Source organism: Lampris incognitus, chromosome 16 (genome assembly GCF_029633865.1).
Source record: "Lampris incognitus isolate fLamInc1 chromosome 16, fLamInc1.hap2, whole genome shotgun sequence".
NCBI classification, from domain to species: domain Eukaryota; kingdom Metazoa; phylum Chordata; class Actinopteri; order Lampriformes; family Lampridae; genus Lampris; species Lampris incognitus.
The window spans coordinates 39927350-39948871 of record NC_079226.1 but is presented as its reverse complement, the minus strand read 5'-3'; the positions used below and the strand labels follow the sequence as shown (position 1 = coordinate 39948871).

Below are 21522 nucleotides of genomic sequence, written 5' to 3'. Positions count from 1 at the left end.
CATCGCTAACCGCTCGACCAAAGGGCGGCACGGTGGCACGGTGGTTAGTGTGGTCGCCTCACAGCAAGAAGGTCCTGGGTTCGAGCCCCAGGTAGTCCAACCTTGGTGGGTCGTCCCGGGTCGTCCTCTGTGTGGAGTTTGCATGTTCTCCTCGTGTCTTCGTGGGTTTCCTCCAGGTGCTCCGGTTTCCTCCCACAGTCCAAAGACCTGTAGGTCAGGTGACTCGGCCGTACTAAACTGTCCCTAGGTGTGAATGTGTGTGTGTGTGGGCCCTGAGTGATGGCCTGGTGGCCTGTCCAGGGTGTCTCCCCTCCTGCCACCCAATGACTGCTGGGATAGGCTCCAGCATCCCTGCGACCCTGAGAGCAGGATAAGCGGTCTGGATAATGGATGAAACAATGGAGGATGGATGGATGGATGGAACTTGATTTGCATTGTCAGATCTTGAGCACAGATAAGATTTAAAAAACAAAATCAGAGACAGGATTAGTCAAAGGACTGGTGATTTAGGATTGCTCAACAATGATTCATTTCATCCATGTCCTTGTAAGTTACTATGACACCGCCTGTACTCATATTGTAGATATATAAGAGTTACAGTACACACTAAGTCATCAGGGCACTGAATATGACAAGTGCTCTTGCTTTTACATCATTAAAGACATTTAAAAGGAAGTGTGTATACGTTTGTTTGAATAGAAATGTCAATGTGGTACTTTTACTAGAGTACTTGTTTGTCAAGGTACTTGCTTTTTTACACAAGTCAACAATCTGAATACTACCTCCACTACTATGCCGCTGTAATGTTTCGGAGCTGTACTGAGCACATTTTTAGGTTAGCGTCGGAATTTTAGGAAGATATCTTAACTTTTCATTTTCAACATACTATCACCCCCTCACAGCCCACTCCCCGCTGCGGTACCAGAATGATGCCGACCTGGATGCACTTCGCCGCCGCTTTAGCAATGCACCGCGCCCCCTGAAGAAGCGCAGCTCCATCACAGAACCAGAGGGTCCCCAAGGGCCCAACATCCAGAAGCTTCTCTACCAGAGGTTCGGCCAGCTGAATAACTGAATGATTGATTGACATTTGTATTTTTTTATTTTGGTTTATTTCGTCAAATACTTGTGTTTTACTCCATGGTAAAATGTAAACAACTCACAAGGTTTTTTTAGGAGTCAAGCTTGTCATTTTAAAGCTGATGCTGACTGTTCCCCTGTGGTCTTCAGGTTCAACACACTGGCTGGGGGTATGGAAGGAGGGGCAGGTAAGACATCTGGGCATGTAGCGATGCCTCTCTGGGGTAGAACGACTGATCAGCAGTCAGTTGGCCTCTGTTGCACTATGAAAGTGTTTACACATTCCAGTTGTCTTTATTTTAACATCCAGGACAAACACTTCTTTCGTTGGCTTTCAAATAAGTCCTCAAGTACCATCAGTACAGCTGGTTTTCTATCTTATCAGGTAGCTAATCACATTCACATGTTGTGCCAGATCTAAAAACTCCTTTGGTGTGTCACTAGAAGTGTACTTGTCTGTATTTCTGTCTATGTGGATTCGTAAAAGGTCATTTGTCACACAACGCTTCAACTGCCTGGAAGTGTTCTCGATCCATCCACTTGGCTTTTGAGACAGTACTTGAAATATGACAGATGACATTTCACAAGTTCACAAGAACACAAGATAGAGTACAGACAAGTACACTTATTGAAAAACACCAAAAGAGCCCAGCATTAATTTTGATGTTAACATCAATATCAGAGGAAAGCACAGCCCACAGTGGGCTGAGATTATTACAATGTTCGTAGTACAACTGTTATTTTGCCACCAAATTCACTTCTGAGAAAATTTGTGGTGAGCAGTGTGAAAAGCTAGTCCAATTAATATAATAGCCCAAGGGGAAAATAAATAAATAATCAATTAAATTATATGTGTGTATATATATATTAAATATTTTTTTTAAAATAGCGCAAAAGATAAATTAAAACATTAAAAAAAAATTAAAATAAGATAGGAAAATAGCCCGAGACCCCAATTGGGATAAGCAGCTTGGATAATGGCTAATGGATGGAAAACGCTAGCCCAAGCTAGCTAGGTAGACGCGCTAGCTTGGGGTTATTACACAGTACCAGCAAGTCCCTCTGATCTCAAACTGTAAACTGAGCATCCTACGTGCTATGATTTTGTGACTTTGTACTCCCAAGTCCAATTAGTCATGCAAGTACTCTTAAAGAACATGGGTTCATACTCGAGAGAAATGCCCTGGGAGAATTTACACCCGACATCGCAGGTAAATGGAATAAACTGTCCGGCAGAATAGAAAACCAGCAGTACCAATGGTACCTGAAGACTGGACTGAGAACCACTAACTCATTTAATGGGTGTGAATACAGTCGTTATGTGGTTCAACATGGCATGTTCCTTCATGCTGTTCTCATAAATCATGCTAATCGTAGCATAATCCACCATAAGACTATATTTTTGATTGGGAACTTCCACTTGAATATACAAGGAGTAGAGATGCGGCATGGCGGTTGCCTACTGCTCCCAGTGTGTGTATGGGGATGGGTTAAATGCAGGGGAGGAATTTCCCCGGGGAGATGAATAAAGCACATCTTATCTTTTATCTTTAGACATGTTAACCTCTAGCCCCCACTATATTCATCTTTAAATACACCCACCTGTATTCATCTATTTAACAATTTTTTGGTGACTCTCTTTATTACACTTGTAACATTTTTGAACACTTTTTACTTTTTATTATTGACAATGGCTCCCAAACCTGTTAAACCGAGTGAGAAAGCAGAAACTGACACTACCGTTAGTTAGCAACTCTGAGTTAGCTGGATCAGCTCTGCTCTCCGAGTTTAAAACATCAGTCAAAAAGAACTGAATGAGAACCTGGACAGACTCCAAGGGACTGTTACCAGCCATCACATGGACTGATGTCCATTGTGGGTCTCTTCACCAGAGGCCGAAGAAGGTGGAGGCTTCCTGTAGCTTGTTACAGGCTGACAACCAGAAGCTAAAGGTCAAGCTAACTGACTTGGAGGGGAGGAGCCGGAAGATTAATGTCCAACTGGTCGGCCTCCCTGGGGGGATTGAAGGCCCCCAACCCACCAAGTTCTTCTCCCAGTTACAGAAGGAACATCTGGTTACCTTTTAAAACAACTGTGGACAGCTTCACCTACGTTGGAGTTACAGTAACAAAGAACTTTACAGACCCTTTTAATCAAACTTTTGGAAAATTGAGCAGAAACCAAGCAGGATCTGGCTACTTGCTCCCTACTTCTCATCTCACTTATAGGCAGAGTTAACGCAATCCTGATGACTGTGCTCCCAAGGTACTTGTACCTGTTCCAGTGTTTGTCTATTTGTCCGCGGTACTTATTTCAAAAAGTTAGACTCAATAATATATCTGGAATGGCAAACTACCGTGTTTGCAAAAAGACTACCTGCAAAGAGCAAAACGTGATGGGAGGAATGACCCTTCCAAATTTCCGACTTTATGACGGGGCAGCCAACTTGCACTGTGTATCGTACTGGACACATCCCCATCTAGACAAAAATGGCCCAACCCGGGTAGAGGTGATGACACGTCTTTGTGGCTCTGTTTTCTTACCAGCTTTAATCCGCATGTCAATGCCTTTAACATGAACATGTCCAATACTAACCCTGTAGTCAGTCCATCACTCAGAATCTACTCACAATTCAGAAAACATATTAACCTACAAGATATGTGCCTTTCTAGCCCAGTGGCATCCAGCCACCTCTTCCAACCCTCAATACACGGCACAGCATTCAGTGTGTGGCATGAGAGGGGCATGAAACGTTTCAATGGCCTCTTAATAGAAAAACATTGCCTCTTTTGAACAGTTGTCAAAGAAATTAAAAATACCCAGTTCCCTTTTTTTTTTTAGATATTTGCAGGTTAGGCATATTAAGGACGCAATCCCACAGTTTCCCAATAAACCCTCTAACAAAATGATTGATGCCATCATATCCTCTAATCCTACAGACAATTCCTTGGGCTCATTTTTAAATAAGACTGGCCTTCCTTGTCTAGAATTAGAAATGCATGGGAACAAGGCCTTCCAACAACAATCAATAAGGGAATTTGGGCCAAGATTTTGGAAAGAGTTCACTCCTCTATGTGTGATCGACACGCCCTGTTTCAATTTAAAGCGGTACGCCGGGTGCATCTCTCCAAACCTGAACTAGCTAAGATATACTATATGAGTCTGCAGATGCAACATTGATTCACATGTTCTGGCTGTGTCCCAACTCGGAGGGGTATTGGAAGGCTATTTTTGAAGTTCTCGCTATAGTCTTCCCAGTTAAAATGGATCCAAACCCCTCTTATGTCACTGTGTGGAATTATTCCTGAGGGGATGCTGTTACCTGCGGGGGGGTTACTTTATGGCCCTACTTGCGGGGGGCCATAAAGTCATTGCCTTTACTACCCTCCTGGCACACCACCTGATACTTTTGAGGTGGAAGGGGGATGTGCTGTCTAACCTGAAGCTTGATAAAATCAGTTATACACTGTGGGGTTCTGAAAAGAAGTTTGTTAAAGTGTGGAGATCTTTTTTGACATTCTTTGACGAACCCTCCACACAGGTGCAGGAGTAAATAATGAAATTATCATGTTTTGACCCTTGACACACACGTGGATATGGTTTTTGACATTTCAGGCCTGGATGTGCTGCTTCCGCTTGACCTCTTAACTTATATCCGCATAACTTCAACGCTTTTCATTTCTCATTTTCACTTCGTATTACTAAGTGCCTTGTATTAACCATGGTCATTCATTGTGTACACTTTGATATACATGCACACCATGTTGGACGTTCCTTTATAAAGTAATAATAATAATAATGGACTAGACACCCAAAGCGCTTCATAGTGAAGGGGGAAACTCCCTCCAACCACCACCAATGTGTTGCACCCACGCGGGTGATGCACGGCAGCCATTTTGCACCAGAACACTCGCCACACATCAGCTTGAGGTAAAGCAAGTTTAACATTATCGAGTGACAGCAGGGGGTAGGGCATGTTCGTTGTGGGGTGGGAGGGGTGTTTTTATTATTTTGCATATTTATGTAACTTGTGAAAGCCAATAAAAGAACTTTGAAAGAGAATGTATTATTGATTGCCAAAATCATTGATTCTTACACCAAATGATTGCCTGGAAAAGTCTACATCAGTGATGACATCTGTATAACTTCATTTCTATAATCAATGTAAGATTGACAGCTGATAAGAAACAAGCTCTTATAGCCTGTATTCTTTTATTCTCAACTGCAGTGTTTGGTTAGATAAAAGCTATTTTATATTTTGTCCTTCCAGGGAACCCATTCTACCAGCCTGACTGCCTATTGGGCAATGTGGACAACATCCACTCAGCCAATGTCGAACCAACAGACAGAGATGCTACTATGGCGGCCGTGGAGTCTGAAAGTAAGAATCTGAACACAGACGCCCATCGCCTGTCTCCGCCTTTTGTTTCCGAAGAAACAGCCAATGACGCGACAGAGAAAGCAAGAGCAGCTGAAAGTGTGCCTCCACCAGTCCAGCCCAGCCCGCCCCCTGCACCTGAAAAGCTGGAGGACCAGAACAATAACAACCAGAGGGGTCCTAGTCCCACCCACAGCCCTGTAGGCCACACCTCCTCTCCTTCACCCACTACCTCCATTTCTCCTGCCCCGCCTAAGGTAGGTGGACTTAACAGTTAGAGCAAAGACAATGAAATTGCCGATGCTGGCCCACTATCGGCCCTCTACAATATGTATAGGTACCTCTTAAGGTTTGATATGTTCAAGCGATAACTTTACCCAAACATCACTGACCTCTGGAAATCTACAAATATGATTATTTGTTTGCTTCCAGAGTGTATCATTATACATCATCAAATTAGCAAACACAAAAGTGTGTTAGATATGGTTTAAAACATATACGTAATTTTCCCTTTCCTCCCACTTTCTCATCCCCTCACCCAGGCGAAGCGTACCAACCTGAAAAAGCCATCGTCAGAACGCACAGGACATGGGCTGAGAGTCAAGTTTAATCCCCTAGCACTGCTATTGGATGCGTCGCTAGAGGGAGAGTTTGACCTAGTGCAGAGGATAATTTATGAGGTAAACATAAAATGTTATACAGTCAGCGTAAAAACTCGTTCTAACACAGATTAGCTTCATACAGCACTAGCTTATCTACAGGACCAAAGCCACAGATGAAGTAACCCCTCATTACACAACTATCACTGAGTAAAATACATGTAACTGAACTATGATGGGCGAACATCACTGAGTAAAATATGAGTAAAATAGGGTCTTTTCTATGTCTCTAGTTTGCTTCTTTCTCATTATAATGTGATGTTAAATATAATTTACATCAAACACTGTATGGGATAAAGTCACACTGGACCAAACACAAGCATTTTGAATCCCTGTGTCACGGGGATAAACAGAAGTCATCTGCTAAACAAGAATATAAGGTCATTATCAAATGTCATGCTGTCTTTACTATGGTTTTTATTACACAGTAGGACAGTCCATATTCACCTTATTTTCACAGCGCCACCCTGCAACATAAAAGTGTTACTGCAGATGTTTGACGGTTTAGCCTGGTTATAGCAGGAAATAACTTTTATTTCAAGTACAATCTGGTGCTGATTCTGAAGCGCTACTTTTGGATACGTGTCTTTAATGAGAGCACATTTATTTATGCAAGAAAGTAGGATATTCTAGGTGGCAAAATAGGTTTTCAAAATAAAACTAGACCATAGAAACGGTCCCAGAAGTAATTTGGGTTGTTGTTTTTTAAAGAACCTATTATTTTGTAGTTTTAAAGTTGACACTTTAAAGATATTCATACTAAGAATCAGGAGGGTACCATCAAAAAGCAAAAGCATTTTTCTATACTCTACTCAGTCCTATTTTCAGGGGAGAGGATCATTATTACAAAGGTGTTATTGAGAGAATGACACTTTCTGACAGTTTGGCACAGGGACTATATGTATGAGTTGTGGAAATGGGATGATTGGTATGTTTTAAACAAGCAACAGTTAAGATCCTTAAAAGTGAACCAGCTATCTCTGTCAATCATCACACCTGCAAAATCAACCTAAAGCACTAAAAGGGGTTTCTGACCTCTTCTCCTGGCCAACTCTGTTTCTGTACCTTTGGAATTGACGACTCTGCACATCGAGTTTAGTTTGAACGTAGCACTTGGTTAAGCACGCCCGGCATCATACCAGCATGTAGATCAGCATCAGGACCATCCAAAATCATGCAGCGAAACCTGACTTCTGCACTGAGTTTATCACATACTTAACGTCATGTAGACCATAACACAACAAAAATGTTGCGTATAAAACATAGAAGCAAATAGATTTAACTCCTCGCAGTCACAGTACTATGGGCCCCACCCTACTGCTCCTTCTCTAGAAAGAACTTGGCTATAGTTCCCAGAGTTTAGTCACTGTGCACTGTGTCTTATGTCTCAACCCCTCTGATTTTCTGTTTTCTCTTTGCTCACCTCTGCTCTCCTCACAGGTCGAGAATCCCAGTACTCCTAATGATGAAGGTATAACTCCTCTTCATAATGCTGTCTGCGCTGGCCATCATCACATTGTTAAGTTCCTGCTGGACTTTGGAGTAAATGTCAATGCAGCTGACAGTGACGGCTGGTCAGTGCCAGTGTTTTTTTTACCCTGTCTTACCTTCTAGCCTTCTGTCTACCTGCCTATGTATCAGTCTCCCCTTAATTATGTTACTCTATAATTTTATATTGCACCTTCTTTAAATGCACAAAGGAACACAGAAGAAATGTTTGATGTGCCTTAAGGATATGAGATGTGTCACTCACCAGTATAGATGACTGTGAAGGGACTGCAACAAACCACAAATGAGACTTGCCCATTAATACGGGACATTGCCCACAGTAATAATATCATGGGGGCACAACAAGCAGTAAATGAACTGAGAAGAGGAACAACACTGTGGATACTGTGTGAATACTGTTTTCACATTCTGTCTGTCTCTCCTTCTCCCTGTCTGCCGTCTAGGACGCCGCTTCACTGCGCTGCCTCCTGTAACAGTGTACACCTCTGTAAGATACTGGTGGAGTCAGGGGCAGCCATCTTTGCCACCACCATTAGTGACGTTGAAACAGCGGCAGACAAATGTGAAGAAATGGAGGAGGGCTACACGCAATGTTCTCAGTTCCTCTATGGTGAGGGGAGGGATAGATCGACACACGCATACAGACAAATGCACATCTGGACAAACAGTCAACACAAACCTAAACCACGATCAGACTACATGAATTCAGCCTGATTTTGACACAATTTTGTCATTGGCGACAAATTTCTAGCGTCGGGCCCGATTATGAATGTTAGGAACGACGAATGGGCATCTTTACCACGTGTAGTGTGACATAAATGAAGAACAGTGATGTGACATCTAGGATGCCTCATGACACTCCAATGAAAAGTCTAGCATGTCAGAATTTTTTGTATTTTCCTGCCTAGTCTGACATCTCCTGCAACGTGTTCCTTGACGTTGACCAATAGATGACAGAGAGCTGTCTCGTGCACATACGTAAACATGGCAAAGAGAAAGCGATGCTGCTGTCAGGTGGAATGACGAAACCAAGAAAATGTTCGTTGAGCAGTGGCAACAATACCCCTGCAGGCCTTTTGAAGTTTCCTTGAGGGAGTACCATGACAGAGTCAAAAAAGGTAAATGTTGGCAAGAAATAGCGGAGGCACTTCAGCAACACGGCAAGTAGCTGGTTAAGCTATGCTAGGTCATTATTCCCCAGTAGCACTAGCCGCAACAGTGTCCACAAACGTTTTTTCTTTTCGCAACACAAGACTGCCAGCATCATACATTGCGGGTCTTTAGCGATAACTGACCATTTCTTTACCCTCTTCCCTGACAACCTATGAACTCGCACAAGATTGTCAGAGGCAGCATATTATGATTGGTTGGGGTCATTCTTGTAGTGTTGCTAGTCTTCTTCTTCTTTCAGCTTGTTCCCTGTTTCTCAGGGGTTGCCACAGCAGGTTTCTGCCCTCCATAGCTTTCTGTCTTGACGGATCCTTCTCCCGCAGTCCAACCCTCCTCATGTCCCCCTCTATGTCTTTCCATCTTTTCCTTGGTCTTCCTCTTTTTCATTAGCCAGGCATTTCCATGTTCAATACCTTCTTTCCTATATAGTCTGTGCCTCCTTTCTGTACATGTCCAAACCATCTCAAGCTTGTCTCTCTCAACTTCTCTTCCATTCCTCTGATCTTCCAGTCTTTTCTGGTCACTCCCGAGGACCAATGCAGCATGTTCCTATCTGCTACCTGTAATGTAGATTCTAGCCTCTCTGTTGTTGTCACTGCTTCCATACCATACAGCATGACAGTCCTGACCATTCATTTGTATACCTTGCCCTTTACCTTCAATGGCATTCTTTTGTCACAAAGTACTCCAGTTACCTTTCTCCATGAATTCCACCCAGATTGTCCTTTTCTTGACTTCCTTCTCACCACTGCCTTTTGTCAGTATTGCTGATCCTAAGTACTTCAATTCATTAACTTCTGGGACATCATCTTCTTCTATTTGCTATTAGTCTTATTCCAGCTGCTTGAGTATTAGTCCTTTTCTCTATACATCTGCTGCTGGTTCCTAGTGGGATCTTATTCTAGGTGTAGCTGTCTTATTCTATCTACTTACTTGTCTTATTAACTTATGCTAGCTGTAGCTGTTTTTCACCTAGTGTGTCCTTAAATATTTCTTGTTGCCTAGCTGTTTTGTCTTAGTTATCCTTCTAGCTTATAAATATATTCCTTGGTAACTTGCTGTTTGCAGTTTTAATATTATTGTGTGAGGTTTGATAGAGTTTTACATAAGTGACCAGTTTCTGGGCAATAGGCCTATTTTCAGAGTACCTCTTTTGGCCAATTGGGTGTTAAGTGGCCAGGGTGTGGCCAGAGCATCACAGGGATCTATAAGTGAGGCCTGATTCAGTTTCAATCTGGTGTGCATTTTAACTTCTGGAGTGATTCTGAATTGCTGGTTTGTCTAGAATAGAGTAAGTATCATCTTTCTTGCTTAACAAGTTGCTATTAATCTTATTCCAGCTGCTTGAGTATTAGTCCTTTTCTCTATACATCTGCTGCTGGTTCCTAGTGGGATCTTATTCTAGGTGTAGCTGTCTTATTCTATCTACTTACTTGTCTTATTTACTTATTCTAGCTGTAGCTGTTTTTCACCTAGTGTGTCCTTAAATATTTCTTGTTGCCTAGCTGTTTTGACTTTTAGCTCATAAATATATTCCTTGGTAACTTGCTGTTTGCAGTTTTAATAGTATTGTGTGAGGTTTGATAGAGTTTTACATAAGTGACCAGTTTGTGGTCAATAAGCCTATTTTCGGTGTACCTCTTTGGCCAATTGGGTGTTAAGTGGCCAGGGTGTGGCCTGCACTCCTGGCAGACAATTAGCAATCAGTGTTCTTTAAATCACTGCTGCTACTTGGAAGCGTTAGCTTCCAAGCCGAGGGCAAACAGGTCCAGGTTGAACAAAGGCTAGAGTGAACAAAGGCAAGCGCGACTTTTTCAAGCCAAGACTTCGTCAAGCACGGACTGCTCTTTTTAGATTCGGTCAGTCATCTGTATTTTATGTACCTAATATAGACTATGTGTTTCCTTCGCATTCCTGTCCTTTCCTCTTTCCGGGGCTGGCATAGACGTTGGGTCACTCCTAGGCGCTGTGACCCCACCAATCTCGTCTATCCCACTCTCTCCAGTCACGTTGAGCAAGTGGTGACGGGAGGGCTCTGGAATTGCCAGTCTGCGGTGCCAAAAGCTGAGTTTATCTCAGGCTACGCATCCTTGCTCTCCCTCAACTTTCTTGCTCTAACTGAGACCTGGATCATGCCAGAAAACACTACCACACCCGCAGCTCTGTCTGATGTGTACTCTTTTTCTCACACTCCCAGAGCTGAGAGGTGGGGTGGTGGTACTGGCCTGCTAATCTCCCTGAAATGGAAATACTCTCTTGTTTCCATTCCACAATTTTCTCTGCCCTCTTTTGAATTTCATGCTGTTGCTGTCTCTTATCCAGTCAAACTCACCATCGTGGTTGTGTACCGCCCACCAGGCCCCCTTGGTGAGTTTCTGGAGGAGCTTGACACACTTGTCTTGCACTTCCCTGTTGATCACTCTGCACTTATCCTTCTCGGTGACTTCAACATCCACACTAACAAGCTAGATCCTCTTCTCTCTTTCCTCTTCTCCTTTGATCTTCACCTCTCACCCTCTCCTCCTACCCACAAGGCTGGCAACCAGCTGGACCTTATCTTTACTAGACACTGTCCTATTTCCAATCTCTTTGTTACTCCCCTCCAGCTCTCTGACCACTATTTCATGTCTTACTCTCTCTCCCTTTCTTCACCCCCCTCAGCCCCTTCCCCTACCCACATGCTTTCAACCCGTAGACTTCTCCGCCACTGATCTTTCTTCCTCTGTTACCTCTATCCTCCCTACACCTGAATCTTTCTCTCTCCTACCCCCTGACACTGCTGCTGATCTTCTTCTCTCTACCCTCTCCTCTTCTCTGGACAGTCTCTGTCCCCTCACCTCCAGGCCTGCACGCCCAACTCCACCTGCCCCTTGGCTGACCGACTCAGTACGTACTGACAGACGGAGCTTGAGAGTGGCAGAGTGCAAATGGAGAAAAGGCAAACTCCCAGAGGACCTTCTCAACTTCCAATCTCTTCTTTCCACTTTCTCCTCCTCCCTTTCTGCTGCTAAGGCTGCCTTCTGTCGCTCTAAAATCCTGTCCTCTGCCTCTAATCCTAAGAAACTCTTTGAAACCTTCTCTACACTTCTTCAACCCCCACCTCCTCCTCCTATTTCCTCCCTTCTCCTTAATGACTTCGCTAACTTCTTTGACAAGAAGGTAAACGACATCAGATCCTCCTTTTCTCACCACCCGGTTAGTGCTGCTTGCACTATCTCACCCTCTGCACCTCCCTCACCTCTCCACGTCCAACCCTATCCCACCTTGCTGCCCTCTCCCCCGACAAGATTCTATACCTCATCATATCCAGTCACCCCACCACATGCTCCCTTGACCCGGTCCCCTCCCCTCTTCTTCAGTCTATAGCACCTGAACTCCTTCCCTATCTAACCCACCTCATCAACACCTCCCTCCAGGCAGGATGCTTTCCATCTGCCTTCAAGACTGCTAGAGTCACCCCCTTCTCAAGAAACCATCACTTAACCCCTCTGACGTCAAAAACTACAGACCGGTTTTCCTTCTACCCTTCTATCCAAAACTTTCGAACGTGCTGTCTTTAACCAACTTTCTTTGTACCTCCACCAGAACAACCTCCTGGACCCCAACCAGTCTGGGTTCAGGGTGGGTCACTCGTCAGAGACGGCCCTCCTTGCAGTGACAGAAGTGCTGCACTCTGCGAGAGCAAACTCTCTCTCCTCTGTCCTGATACTCCTGGACCTGTCAGCTGCGTTCAACACAGTGAACCACCAGATCCTCCTCTCTACCCTCAAGGGGGTGGGTGTCACAGGTTCTGCACTCTCAATGTTTGCAACCTACCTGACGGGTCGCTCCTACCAGGTGACATGGCGGAGATCTGTGTCGGAGCCTCGCGGACTGACTACAGGCGTTCCACAGGGTTCGGTTCTGGGTCCTCTCCTGTTCTCCCTGTACATGACATCCCTGGGTTCTGTTATTCCCTCGCATGACTTCTCTTACCATTGTTATGCCGATGACACCGAGCTGATCTTGTCCTTTCCTCCCTCTGACACACAAGTAGAGACACGCATTGCTGCGTGCTTGACTGACGTCTCGGAGTGGATGGTGACACACCACCTGAAGCACAATCTGGACAAGACAGAGCTGATGTTCCTCCCGGGGAAAGGTTGCCCGCACCGAGACCCGGCCATCACCATTGACAACACCTTGGTGACGCCAACTTGGACTGTGAGGAATCTGGGTGTGATCCTGGATGACCAACTGTCGTTTGCTGCAAACATTGCATTGGTTGCTCCCTCCTGCAGATTTCTCTATAACATCAGGAGGATTCGCCCATTCCTCACCGACGAGACGGCACAGGTGCTCATCCAGGCACTGGTCATCTCCTGGCTGGACTACGGCAACTCCCTCCTTGCTGGCGCCCCGGCGTTGGCCATCGGACCTCTGGAGCTTGTTCAGAAAGCTGCAGCTCATCTGGTGTTCAACTGCCCTAAGTTCTCCCACACAACTCCCCTTCTCATGTCCCTACACTGGCTCCCAGTAGCTGCTCGCATCCAGTTTAAGACTCTGGTGCTAGCCTACAGGGCAGCAAAAGGAACAGCTCCTTCCTATCTCCAGGCCATGGTCAAGCCCTACAACCCCGCCCGACCACTTCGCTCTGCTGCCTCGGGACGCATCGTTGCCCTGTTGCTCAGAGGCCCCTGCTGCTGATCGACCCGGTCACGGCTCTTTTCTGTCCTGGCCCCACAGTGGTGGAATGAACTCCCCACTTATATCAGGACAGCGGAGTCGCTGCCCATCTTTCAGCGCAGGTTGAAAACTCACCTCTTTAAGAACTCCTACCCTGTTACTTGTTCTTAGCACTTATTGTATTCACTCATTAAAAAAAACTCTTTCTTGCACTTTTACTTTAGCACTGGTTTTGCTCTTAGATGCTTGTTTAGATGCACTTATGACCTCTGATGACTAGTAGTTCTCCTGATTTCCTACATTAAATATACTTATTGTAAGTTGCTTTTGATAAAAGCGTCAGCTAAATGACTGTAATGTAAGGTCAATCCTGAACTCTCCACTTGCTTATTTATACACAGGTACTCATTCTTTGTTCTGCTGATCTTTAGTCCTCTGATCTCTAGTGCTTCTCTTCAATCTTCAAGATCTTTCTCCAACCTTCCCTTGCCCTCATTTGCCAGCATGGTGTCATCAGCAAGCATCATGCTCCATGGTGGCTTTCTTAAGATGTTCTGTAAGGCTGTCCATCAGTATCACAGACAGGAAAGGGCTCAACGCCGATCCTTGATACAGTCCCACCTTTGCCTCAAACTCACGTGTTCTCACTGCACATCGAACTACCGTCTTACGGTCCCTGTACATGTCCTGAGTTATGCTGATGTAATTTTCTGCCACTCCCTTCCCTCTCAGGCAACACCACAACTCCTCTCTCATTACTCTGTCATATGCCTTCTCCAAATCAATAAATATGCAATGCAATTCTTTCTGTCCTTCAATGTATTTTTCAGCTAAGGTCCTTAGTATAAATATCGCATCTGTGATACTTCTTCCAGGCGTGAACCCAAATTGCTCTTTCCCTATAGTCACTTCTTTCCTAAGTCTCACTTCAATCACTCTCTCCCATAACTTAATTGTATGTCCCATCATTTTATCCCTCTGTAGTTGTTGCAACTTTGAGCATCACTTTTTTTCTTGTAAATTGGTATCAATATACTTTTTCTCCACTCATCTGGCATTTTCCCAGTCTATATGATGTTGTTGAAGGGTCTAGTCAGGAACTCTTGTCAGTATCGCCTAAGCATTTCCAGACTTCTGCTGGTCTTATTTGTATTGTCTGGTCCCATAACTTTTCCATTTTTCATTCGTTGCAACACTTTTATCACCTCATCCCTTATAATCTCTCCCACATCGTCTTCATTCCTTGGTGGTTCATCTGTCCTTCTTTCTCTGTTATTCTCTTCATTCATTTAGTGCGCGGAATAATCCCTCCATCTCTGTAAAATATCCCCATCTTTCGACAGTACTCTTCCATCCGCATCCTTGATCAGTTTTACTTGTTCCACATCCTTGCTTGCTCTGTCTCTCTGTGAGGCTGTTCTATATAGTATATCCTTCTGTCCTTCCTTGGTATCTAGTCTTTTGTATAGGTCCTCGTGTGCTCTTACCCTTACTATCACTACTGCTCTCTTAGTTTCTTTCTTAGCATTCTTGTATTCATTCTTTTTTTGCTCATTCTCATTTTTGTCCAGCTTCATTTTGGCCAACTTTGTCTCCTTTATGCAGTGCTGCACTTCTTCCTCCCACCACCAACTTCCCTGTCCCCTCTTTTCACCCCCTTGAGATTCTCCTAGCGCTCGCCTGCCTGTTTCCCTTAGTCCTTCCGCTGTTCTGTCCCAGTCTAGTGGCAACCTATCTCCCAACAGCTCTCTTATCTTCATCCTGAAGCTCTCTCTACAAGGTTCCTCTTTCAGCTCCCTCATTAAATCTTCCATGCTGCTGGTCTTTGTACTCTGAGTTTGCTTCTTGTCTTCATTTGGCAGATCAGTGGTCTGTGTTGTTTTGCTACACACTCGCTTTATATAACTTAACAATTTACTGCTTCCCTCAAGTGCTGCTTTCTGCATAAAATGTAGTCTGTCTGTGTAGTCTGCCTCCACTCTTGTAGGCTGCTGTCTGATCTTCCCTCTTTTTGAAATATGTATTAAATATATTCATATCATTCCTTGTAGCAAAATCAACTATCACCTCCCCACCTGCATTTCTCACTCCAAACTCATCGCCACCATTTTCTTCTCCCATTTGTCCATTCAAGTCTGCTCCATGCTCCAATAAAAACTCTTTCGCCCCCTGGTATGCCTGCCATTACAGTTGTCTCCAGAAATTCACCGTTTCTTCCTCATCGCAGCCCACCTGTGGTGCATACGAACTTATTATATTGGCCAGATGTCCACACAAATCCAACCTCATCCAAATCAGTCTATCCTGTTCCCTCTTTACTTCTATGACTGTGTTGTAGCTCTCTGTCTAGGATTATTCCCACACCAGTCCTTTCACTGTCTGTCCCATGGTAGTATCTCATAATCTCCTCCAGTCTCTCTTGCCTTCCCTCTTTTCCACTTTGTCTCCTGAACACACATCGCTTGTATTCTTCTGCTGGTCATCATGGCTGCTGTTTCTCTCCCTCTGCTTGTCATTGTCCCAACATTAAGTGTGGCCATTCTAGAGTCTTTCTTCTTCAGTTGTCTCTTCTCTCTTTTCTGTCTTGCTTGTACCCCCTCCTCTCCTCCATCTTTTCCTACGTTCCCCAACAAGCGCTTAGTTCCCATCAGTACCCTGTGAGGGCACAGCACCAATGGTGGTCATTGTTAACCCAGATCTCAACTGATCCAGTATGTCATTCCTGCTCTTGTCAATCTGTGTAATGATTTGAAAGAATTTTACATCGAATGCCCTTCCTGACACCACCACTAACCCTGTGGACAAGGGCACGGGTAAAGCTCTGGATGCCATCCCAGTATTCATGGACTTACGCCTGTGCCTGTCGCCTTTAGTGTTACCAGTCTCCTGCGGCAAAGGTTTATGGCACTATGATTGCCTAATCTGACACGGTGGCCATTGTGAAAGACAAGAATATCATGTAGTCTGATCCCGGCATTACACAAAACTGCTAAACATGATTATTGTATTAGCAATCTGAAATTGGGGGCTGCGTGTATGAAAAGGACTGTAGTTTTTTAACTGTTGATTAAATATGGTTCAAATTCCTTTCAAGTCAAAGCTGACAATATGCACTGTGATCTCACAGCCATCTTTCCATTTCACATGCAAACCACTGGAGGTATGGAGCCAAAATGTCAAAAAACATAACTGCCTAAACACCTAAAGACATAAGAATATCTGTGCACAAAGAGCTTGATGGGTTGATTTATTGATATGGACCCATTTCTTTCTGTCTCACAGGTGTACAGGAGAAGTTGGGTGTAATGAACAAAGGTTCGGTCTACGCTCTCTGGGACTACACTTCCCAGCAAGCCGATGAGTTGTCCTTCAGCGAGGGCGACGCGCTCTCCGTGCTGCGTCGCTCCGATGACACAGAGACAGAATGGTGGTGGGCTCGACTCAACGACCGTGAGGGATATGTACCCAGGAATCTGCTAGGGGTGAGAAAACGTACAGCACGTTTGTTTTAGCCCGCACATACCTGCGAAAATACGTACATTACAGAATACTCAGTAGGCTTGAGTGCTTTAACATTTTGAGGTCACTGTTTTCTCCACAAAACACTTGTCGTATTGTGGGAGAGGTCTCTGAATGTGTCTTTGACGTACTGTACCACTAAAAGGGTCTTTAAACATCAAGAGCAAAGGGCACGTCTAGCTTCTAGCTGTTTCTGTCTTTATTGGTTTGTATTGGGAGTTTAATCAGCCAACTTTCATGCACAAACTCTCCTGTTGTGTTTAAGTAATGAGTTTTGAATTCTTGACCTGCTGCTGTTATTGCTGTTAGTCTCTTCAATCAATCAATCAATCAATCAATCTGTCTACCTATCAATCAGTCTTTATTCATATAGCACATTTAACACAGTGGCTGTAGCTCAATGCGCTGCACATGACCAAAAATCAATGCAACAAAAACAAAAGCAAACAAACAGAGGTGAGCAAAGGCACAAAAAAAGCAAACAATGGAAAACAGGATGGTGAGGAAGAGGGAGGATCCGGGGTGTGTGTGTGTGTGTGTGTGTGTGTGTGTGTTTGTGAGATGTACACAGTCAGTCACACGGGAGGAGCTGCACCGCATGCTGCAAGTTCACTGATAGCGTTTGTCTATTTGGAATGGATCCCATCTCTTTTGAAAAGAAAGAAACAAGCCCAAAACAAGTTGAAATTGTCAATAAAAGCCCATGTTGTGAGCCCTGGGTTCGAACCCTTGGGGTGTCCAGCCTTGGGGGTCGTCCCAGGTCGTCCTCTGTGTGGAGTTTGCATGTTCTCCCCGTGTCTGCGGTGGGCTTTCTCTGGGTACTCCGGTTTCCCCCACCATCAAAAAGACGTACATGTTAGGGTTAGTACTCCCATCTGTGCCCCTGAGCAAGGCATGGCAAGACAAACTGGAGTTGGTCCCCGGGTGCTGCACGGCGGCTGCCCACTTTCTCTCTCTCCTGCTGGCGGACTGAAGCCAAGTGTGAAGGCTGAGGATTCTACTAAAACGGCCAGCTCCACAACGGAGACTGGGGCTGGGGCCCAGTGGTACCGTAAGTGGGTATAATGTTATGAAGATTCTAAGGGCGCCAGACTAGAGGGGGCGCCACAACGGTGCTCAAAAAATATTGAAAAGAAAAATAATTATCCCACTCGATTACCCAACGGCATATGGCCAGATCTTGTCGAAGACCTCTCTGATTCGCGATCCACAGGAAAGAGCCCACAGGTTCAGTCTGGGCTACGGTGGTATCACATGCCTCTTTGTCAAGAGCATTTTATATGTGAATTTGTCAAACTAAGAAGATGGGCCCCTTATTGGAGAAGCTGTTGATGAGGGGATTGTTGGGCAAAGTGGTAGCATGGGATGAAGGTAGAGGAAGGGGGTTTAATGTTTGGAGAAGTCAGGAAAATAGTAGAATAATTATTCGATGAATTAAATAAATAAAGGGCGCTCAGTCATATTCTTGCCTGGCAGCACCCCTGCTGGGGCCTGATTTAAAAAACAGAGTTCGCCGTTTTTCAAAATGTTAAAAAGGAGGGTAAAATCGTTTTTGGTGCACTCAGACTTCTGATGGGTTGTGTCATTTGCCCCCACATGAACCATTATTCTTTCAATAGGGGTCGGGAGTGAGGGCAGTAGATCAGTGAGTTTATCCAGGGTGACAGGGACCGGGGCTTCAGGGAAACAGTGCGTGGTTGCGTTTAAGAAGCAGATGTTCCTGGTTATAGAATCTCCTATAATTAATGTAGGGGGGGGGTGAGGAGAAGGTGCACGTGGGCTGCCTGGATAGGACAGTGGACGTCCAACGCCCTTCTATAATAATCCAGCATTGCGCCAATGATGGTTTGCACAGGTTTTTGTCCCCAATGCCGCTGAAGTCCTACGAGGATTCATGGGAAGAAAAACCAAGTTTTTCTTTCTCCTTTCCCTTCATTCGTTTAAAACTACATATTTTGTCCTTTATTCTGTCTTTTGCCAACAAAGTACAACTGAATACTATGTATTGCCCACTGATCCAGTGAATTGCTGGACGCCCACCTAAACTCCACCCTAACAGCTGCTACCATAACCTGTGCCATGCCGTCGGAATACAGAAAGATGGACGAGTTGCTGCTAAATGTGTATGTGCAGAGTCGCCTGTATACTCCACATGACATCCAGCACTGTCACGCTGCCCTACATATGAGGACCTGTTATCCCTGTGTGTCTGTATGTATTGAGTTGATGTGAGTTGTTGGTGTTAGTGCCTCCAAGAGAGGTTCCTGTGCAGCCAATACACTTGATGAATGCATTCCTGCTGAGTGTCAAGTGTCACTGGTACCCTGTGTGGCAGATGTGCTCTTACAGAACGTGCTAGTCTGTTTTCAAGATCCCAAAGAAACGTGAAAATCATGTTCACATGATGTAGTGACCGTGCCCTCCCCCTCCCCTCTCTCTCTCTCTGTTTGTCCAGCTGTATCCAAGGATCAAACCCAGACAACGCTCACTGGCATAGAGTGCAGACCGACACGCCAGTGCAAAATCACCGAGCTGTGCACCAGAAGATGAGGAACGACAATGTCGGGTCGCAACATCGATTTCTCTCGCGCACCAAGAAAGAAGGCGAGAAAGAAAGCGGGGCGTTGACGAGAAAGCAGAGGAAGGGAAAATCGGTAGGGGAGGGATAAAAGAAGACGCGTGGGAATGGGGAGGTAAAGAGGTCATATATGGAAGCTGTCAGGGAGAGTTTGTCTTTGTTTAACATCATTTCAATGACGGGGGTTATGTTTCCACAGCACCTCGCACCAGTTCTGTTGAAGCAACATTTTTTTTTCCTTGTGTTTCGTCACACCGCTCTCTTCATACGGAAAAACTGTAAAAGCAGCTTTCACCAATTCATTCATCACACTTGATCAGACTTGACACAGAATGGAAAACATCTAGAACATCCTCACATAACAGCATTTCGATACAGCGTCGTGCACGAAATCAGTTCAGTCGGCTCGAAAAACCAGATGAGCGTCCGCGGTGTCGACCGACACGGCGCATGTTCACGAGACACTTTCCACGTGTGGTTCCTGTAATTCTCAGAAGGGTCCGCTGATGTGAAGTTGAGACAACTGAGATGATGTGAAATAGAAGCTAGTTTGCCGACCAAGTCGAGTGAAAGGAAGGGTGAGCAACGGTCTGAAATCGGAGTTGAATTAGAGAGAAGAGAGAGAGGATGGCGTAAACATAGCAGTGTCGTACGTGTGTTTAGCTGCGCCGGATTCCAGTCGAATGCAGTCAGCAGAGAATGTCTTCAGCCATGTTGGAAATGAGAGGGTTATGAAAGTGCTTTTGAGAGGCGGGGGGAAGGAAGAGAGGGGAGGAGAGAAAGTTGAAATGGAAATGGGAAATGAACGTCAATTAGTCGAGCCAAATTACCGCCGTACCATGGTTTAGTAACGGGAGAGAGGAGCAGGGGTCAAGTGATGCGTCTGAGTGGATATCATCTCTGTATGAAAACTTCACTTTGTATTGATTTCACACAATACCTGGCCCAGGGCATCGGAGAACAGTTTTTCCCCAGTCTTCTTATCGCTCTTCTAGTCTTTCGATACTCACTACCGTACAAGCAGTACGAAGTGAAACAAAACAAAACATATCTAGAGCATTTCCAAACCTTCCCCTCACCCCTTCCTGCCCCAATGCAGGCCACGAGACACAGAGGTGGTCAGAAAAAGGATAGAAGAGGAGTCTGAAAAGGACAATTCGCTTTATTCACCTCGGTGGCATGTTTGTTTAACTGATATGATGAGGGGGATTAGACACGGAGGTGCCATGGAATCCGGCGTTAAAGCTCTGTTGTGAAAATACAAGAGGAGGATTCGTCACAGCCACAGCAGGAAATCCCCTCAGGAGCTACGGTGAAACGTTTGCCATGGCTGAGATGTTTTCTTGCCATTGTTTCATGAAGGAAAGTGATCGGCCGAGCGGTCGTTCACCTTCATTCATTTTCTATCATGGAGACCACGACGCTTAAACACATTTGGAGTCTTTTAATCAGGGCTTTGGTATTGTGCTAGCCTGATGTCTGTCATGTCATCCAACACTAACGGAGATGTCACATTGGAGTCTGGCACTTCCCCGTGTAATCCGCCTCATGATGCCAGTTAAGCGAACACGGCGCCAAGGCGATGGGCCGGGGGGGGGGGGGGGGGTCAACCCTCTTCTGTGTCTGGTGAAGTTGTGAGCAGGTCAATATAGGGTTAGGGTTAGGGTTAGGTTAGGGTAGGGTTAGGGTTAGGGTTAGGGTTGGGTTAGGGTTAGGTTAGGTTAGGGTTAGGGTTAGGGTTGCCCGTTTCCTGGAGTGTTTGTACCGAGCCCTAAGTTTCTCGAGTTTCATATCATTTAGAACTTCCCGACGTCCTTGATCCATCGATTGTGTGCGGGGGGGAGACGTGAGCTTCCATGCCGGGAGAATCAAATGTCCGGCCAGTAAAGTGACGAAGGCCAGGGTCACCGCGTGGCAACAGAGAGGCTGGTGTCAGGTGGCGCACCAGCGCTGACACATCAAGA

General features: G+C 45.1%; 1 protein-coding gene across 4 annotated transcripts in view; it reads left to right on the top strand.

Annotated features, from left to right (window-relative positions):
- Positions 1-21133, top strand: part of LOC130125941 (apoptosis-stimulating of p53 protein 1-like) — a 119087-nt gene extending 97954 nt beyond the window's left edge. For 3 of the 4 annotated variants that reach the window (XM_056295305.1, XM_056295306.1, XM_056295304.1), the window contains 8 exons: positions 903-1053; positions 1231-1268; positions 5351-5715; positions 6001-6138; positions 7558-7691; positions 8070-8236; positions 16744-16943; positions 19436-21133. In XM_056295305.1, the coding sequence (XP_056151280.1) occupies positions 903-1053; positions 1231-1268; positions 5351-5715; positions 6001-6138; positions 7558-7691; positions 8070-8236; positions 16744-16943; positions 19436-19477 (1235 nt within the window). In that variant the 3' untranslated portion in view covers positions 19478-21133. Of the gene's footprint in view, positions 1-902; positions 1054-1230; positions 1269-5350; positions 5716-6000; positions 6139-7557; positions 7692-8069; positions 8237-8534; positions 8745-16743; positions 16944-19435 lie in introns of those variants that run through there. The other variant, XR_008811699.1, reaches the window with a different exon arrangement.
- The last annotated feature ends 389 nt before the right edge of the window (positions 21134-21522 follow it).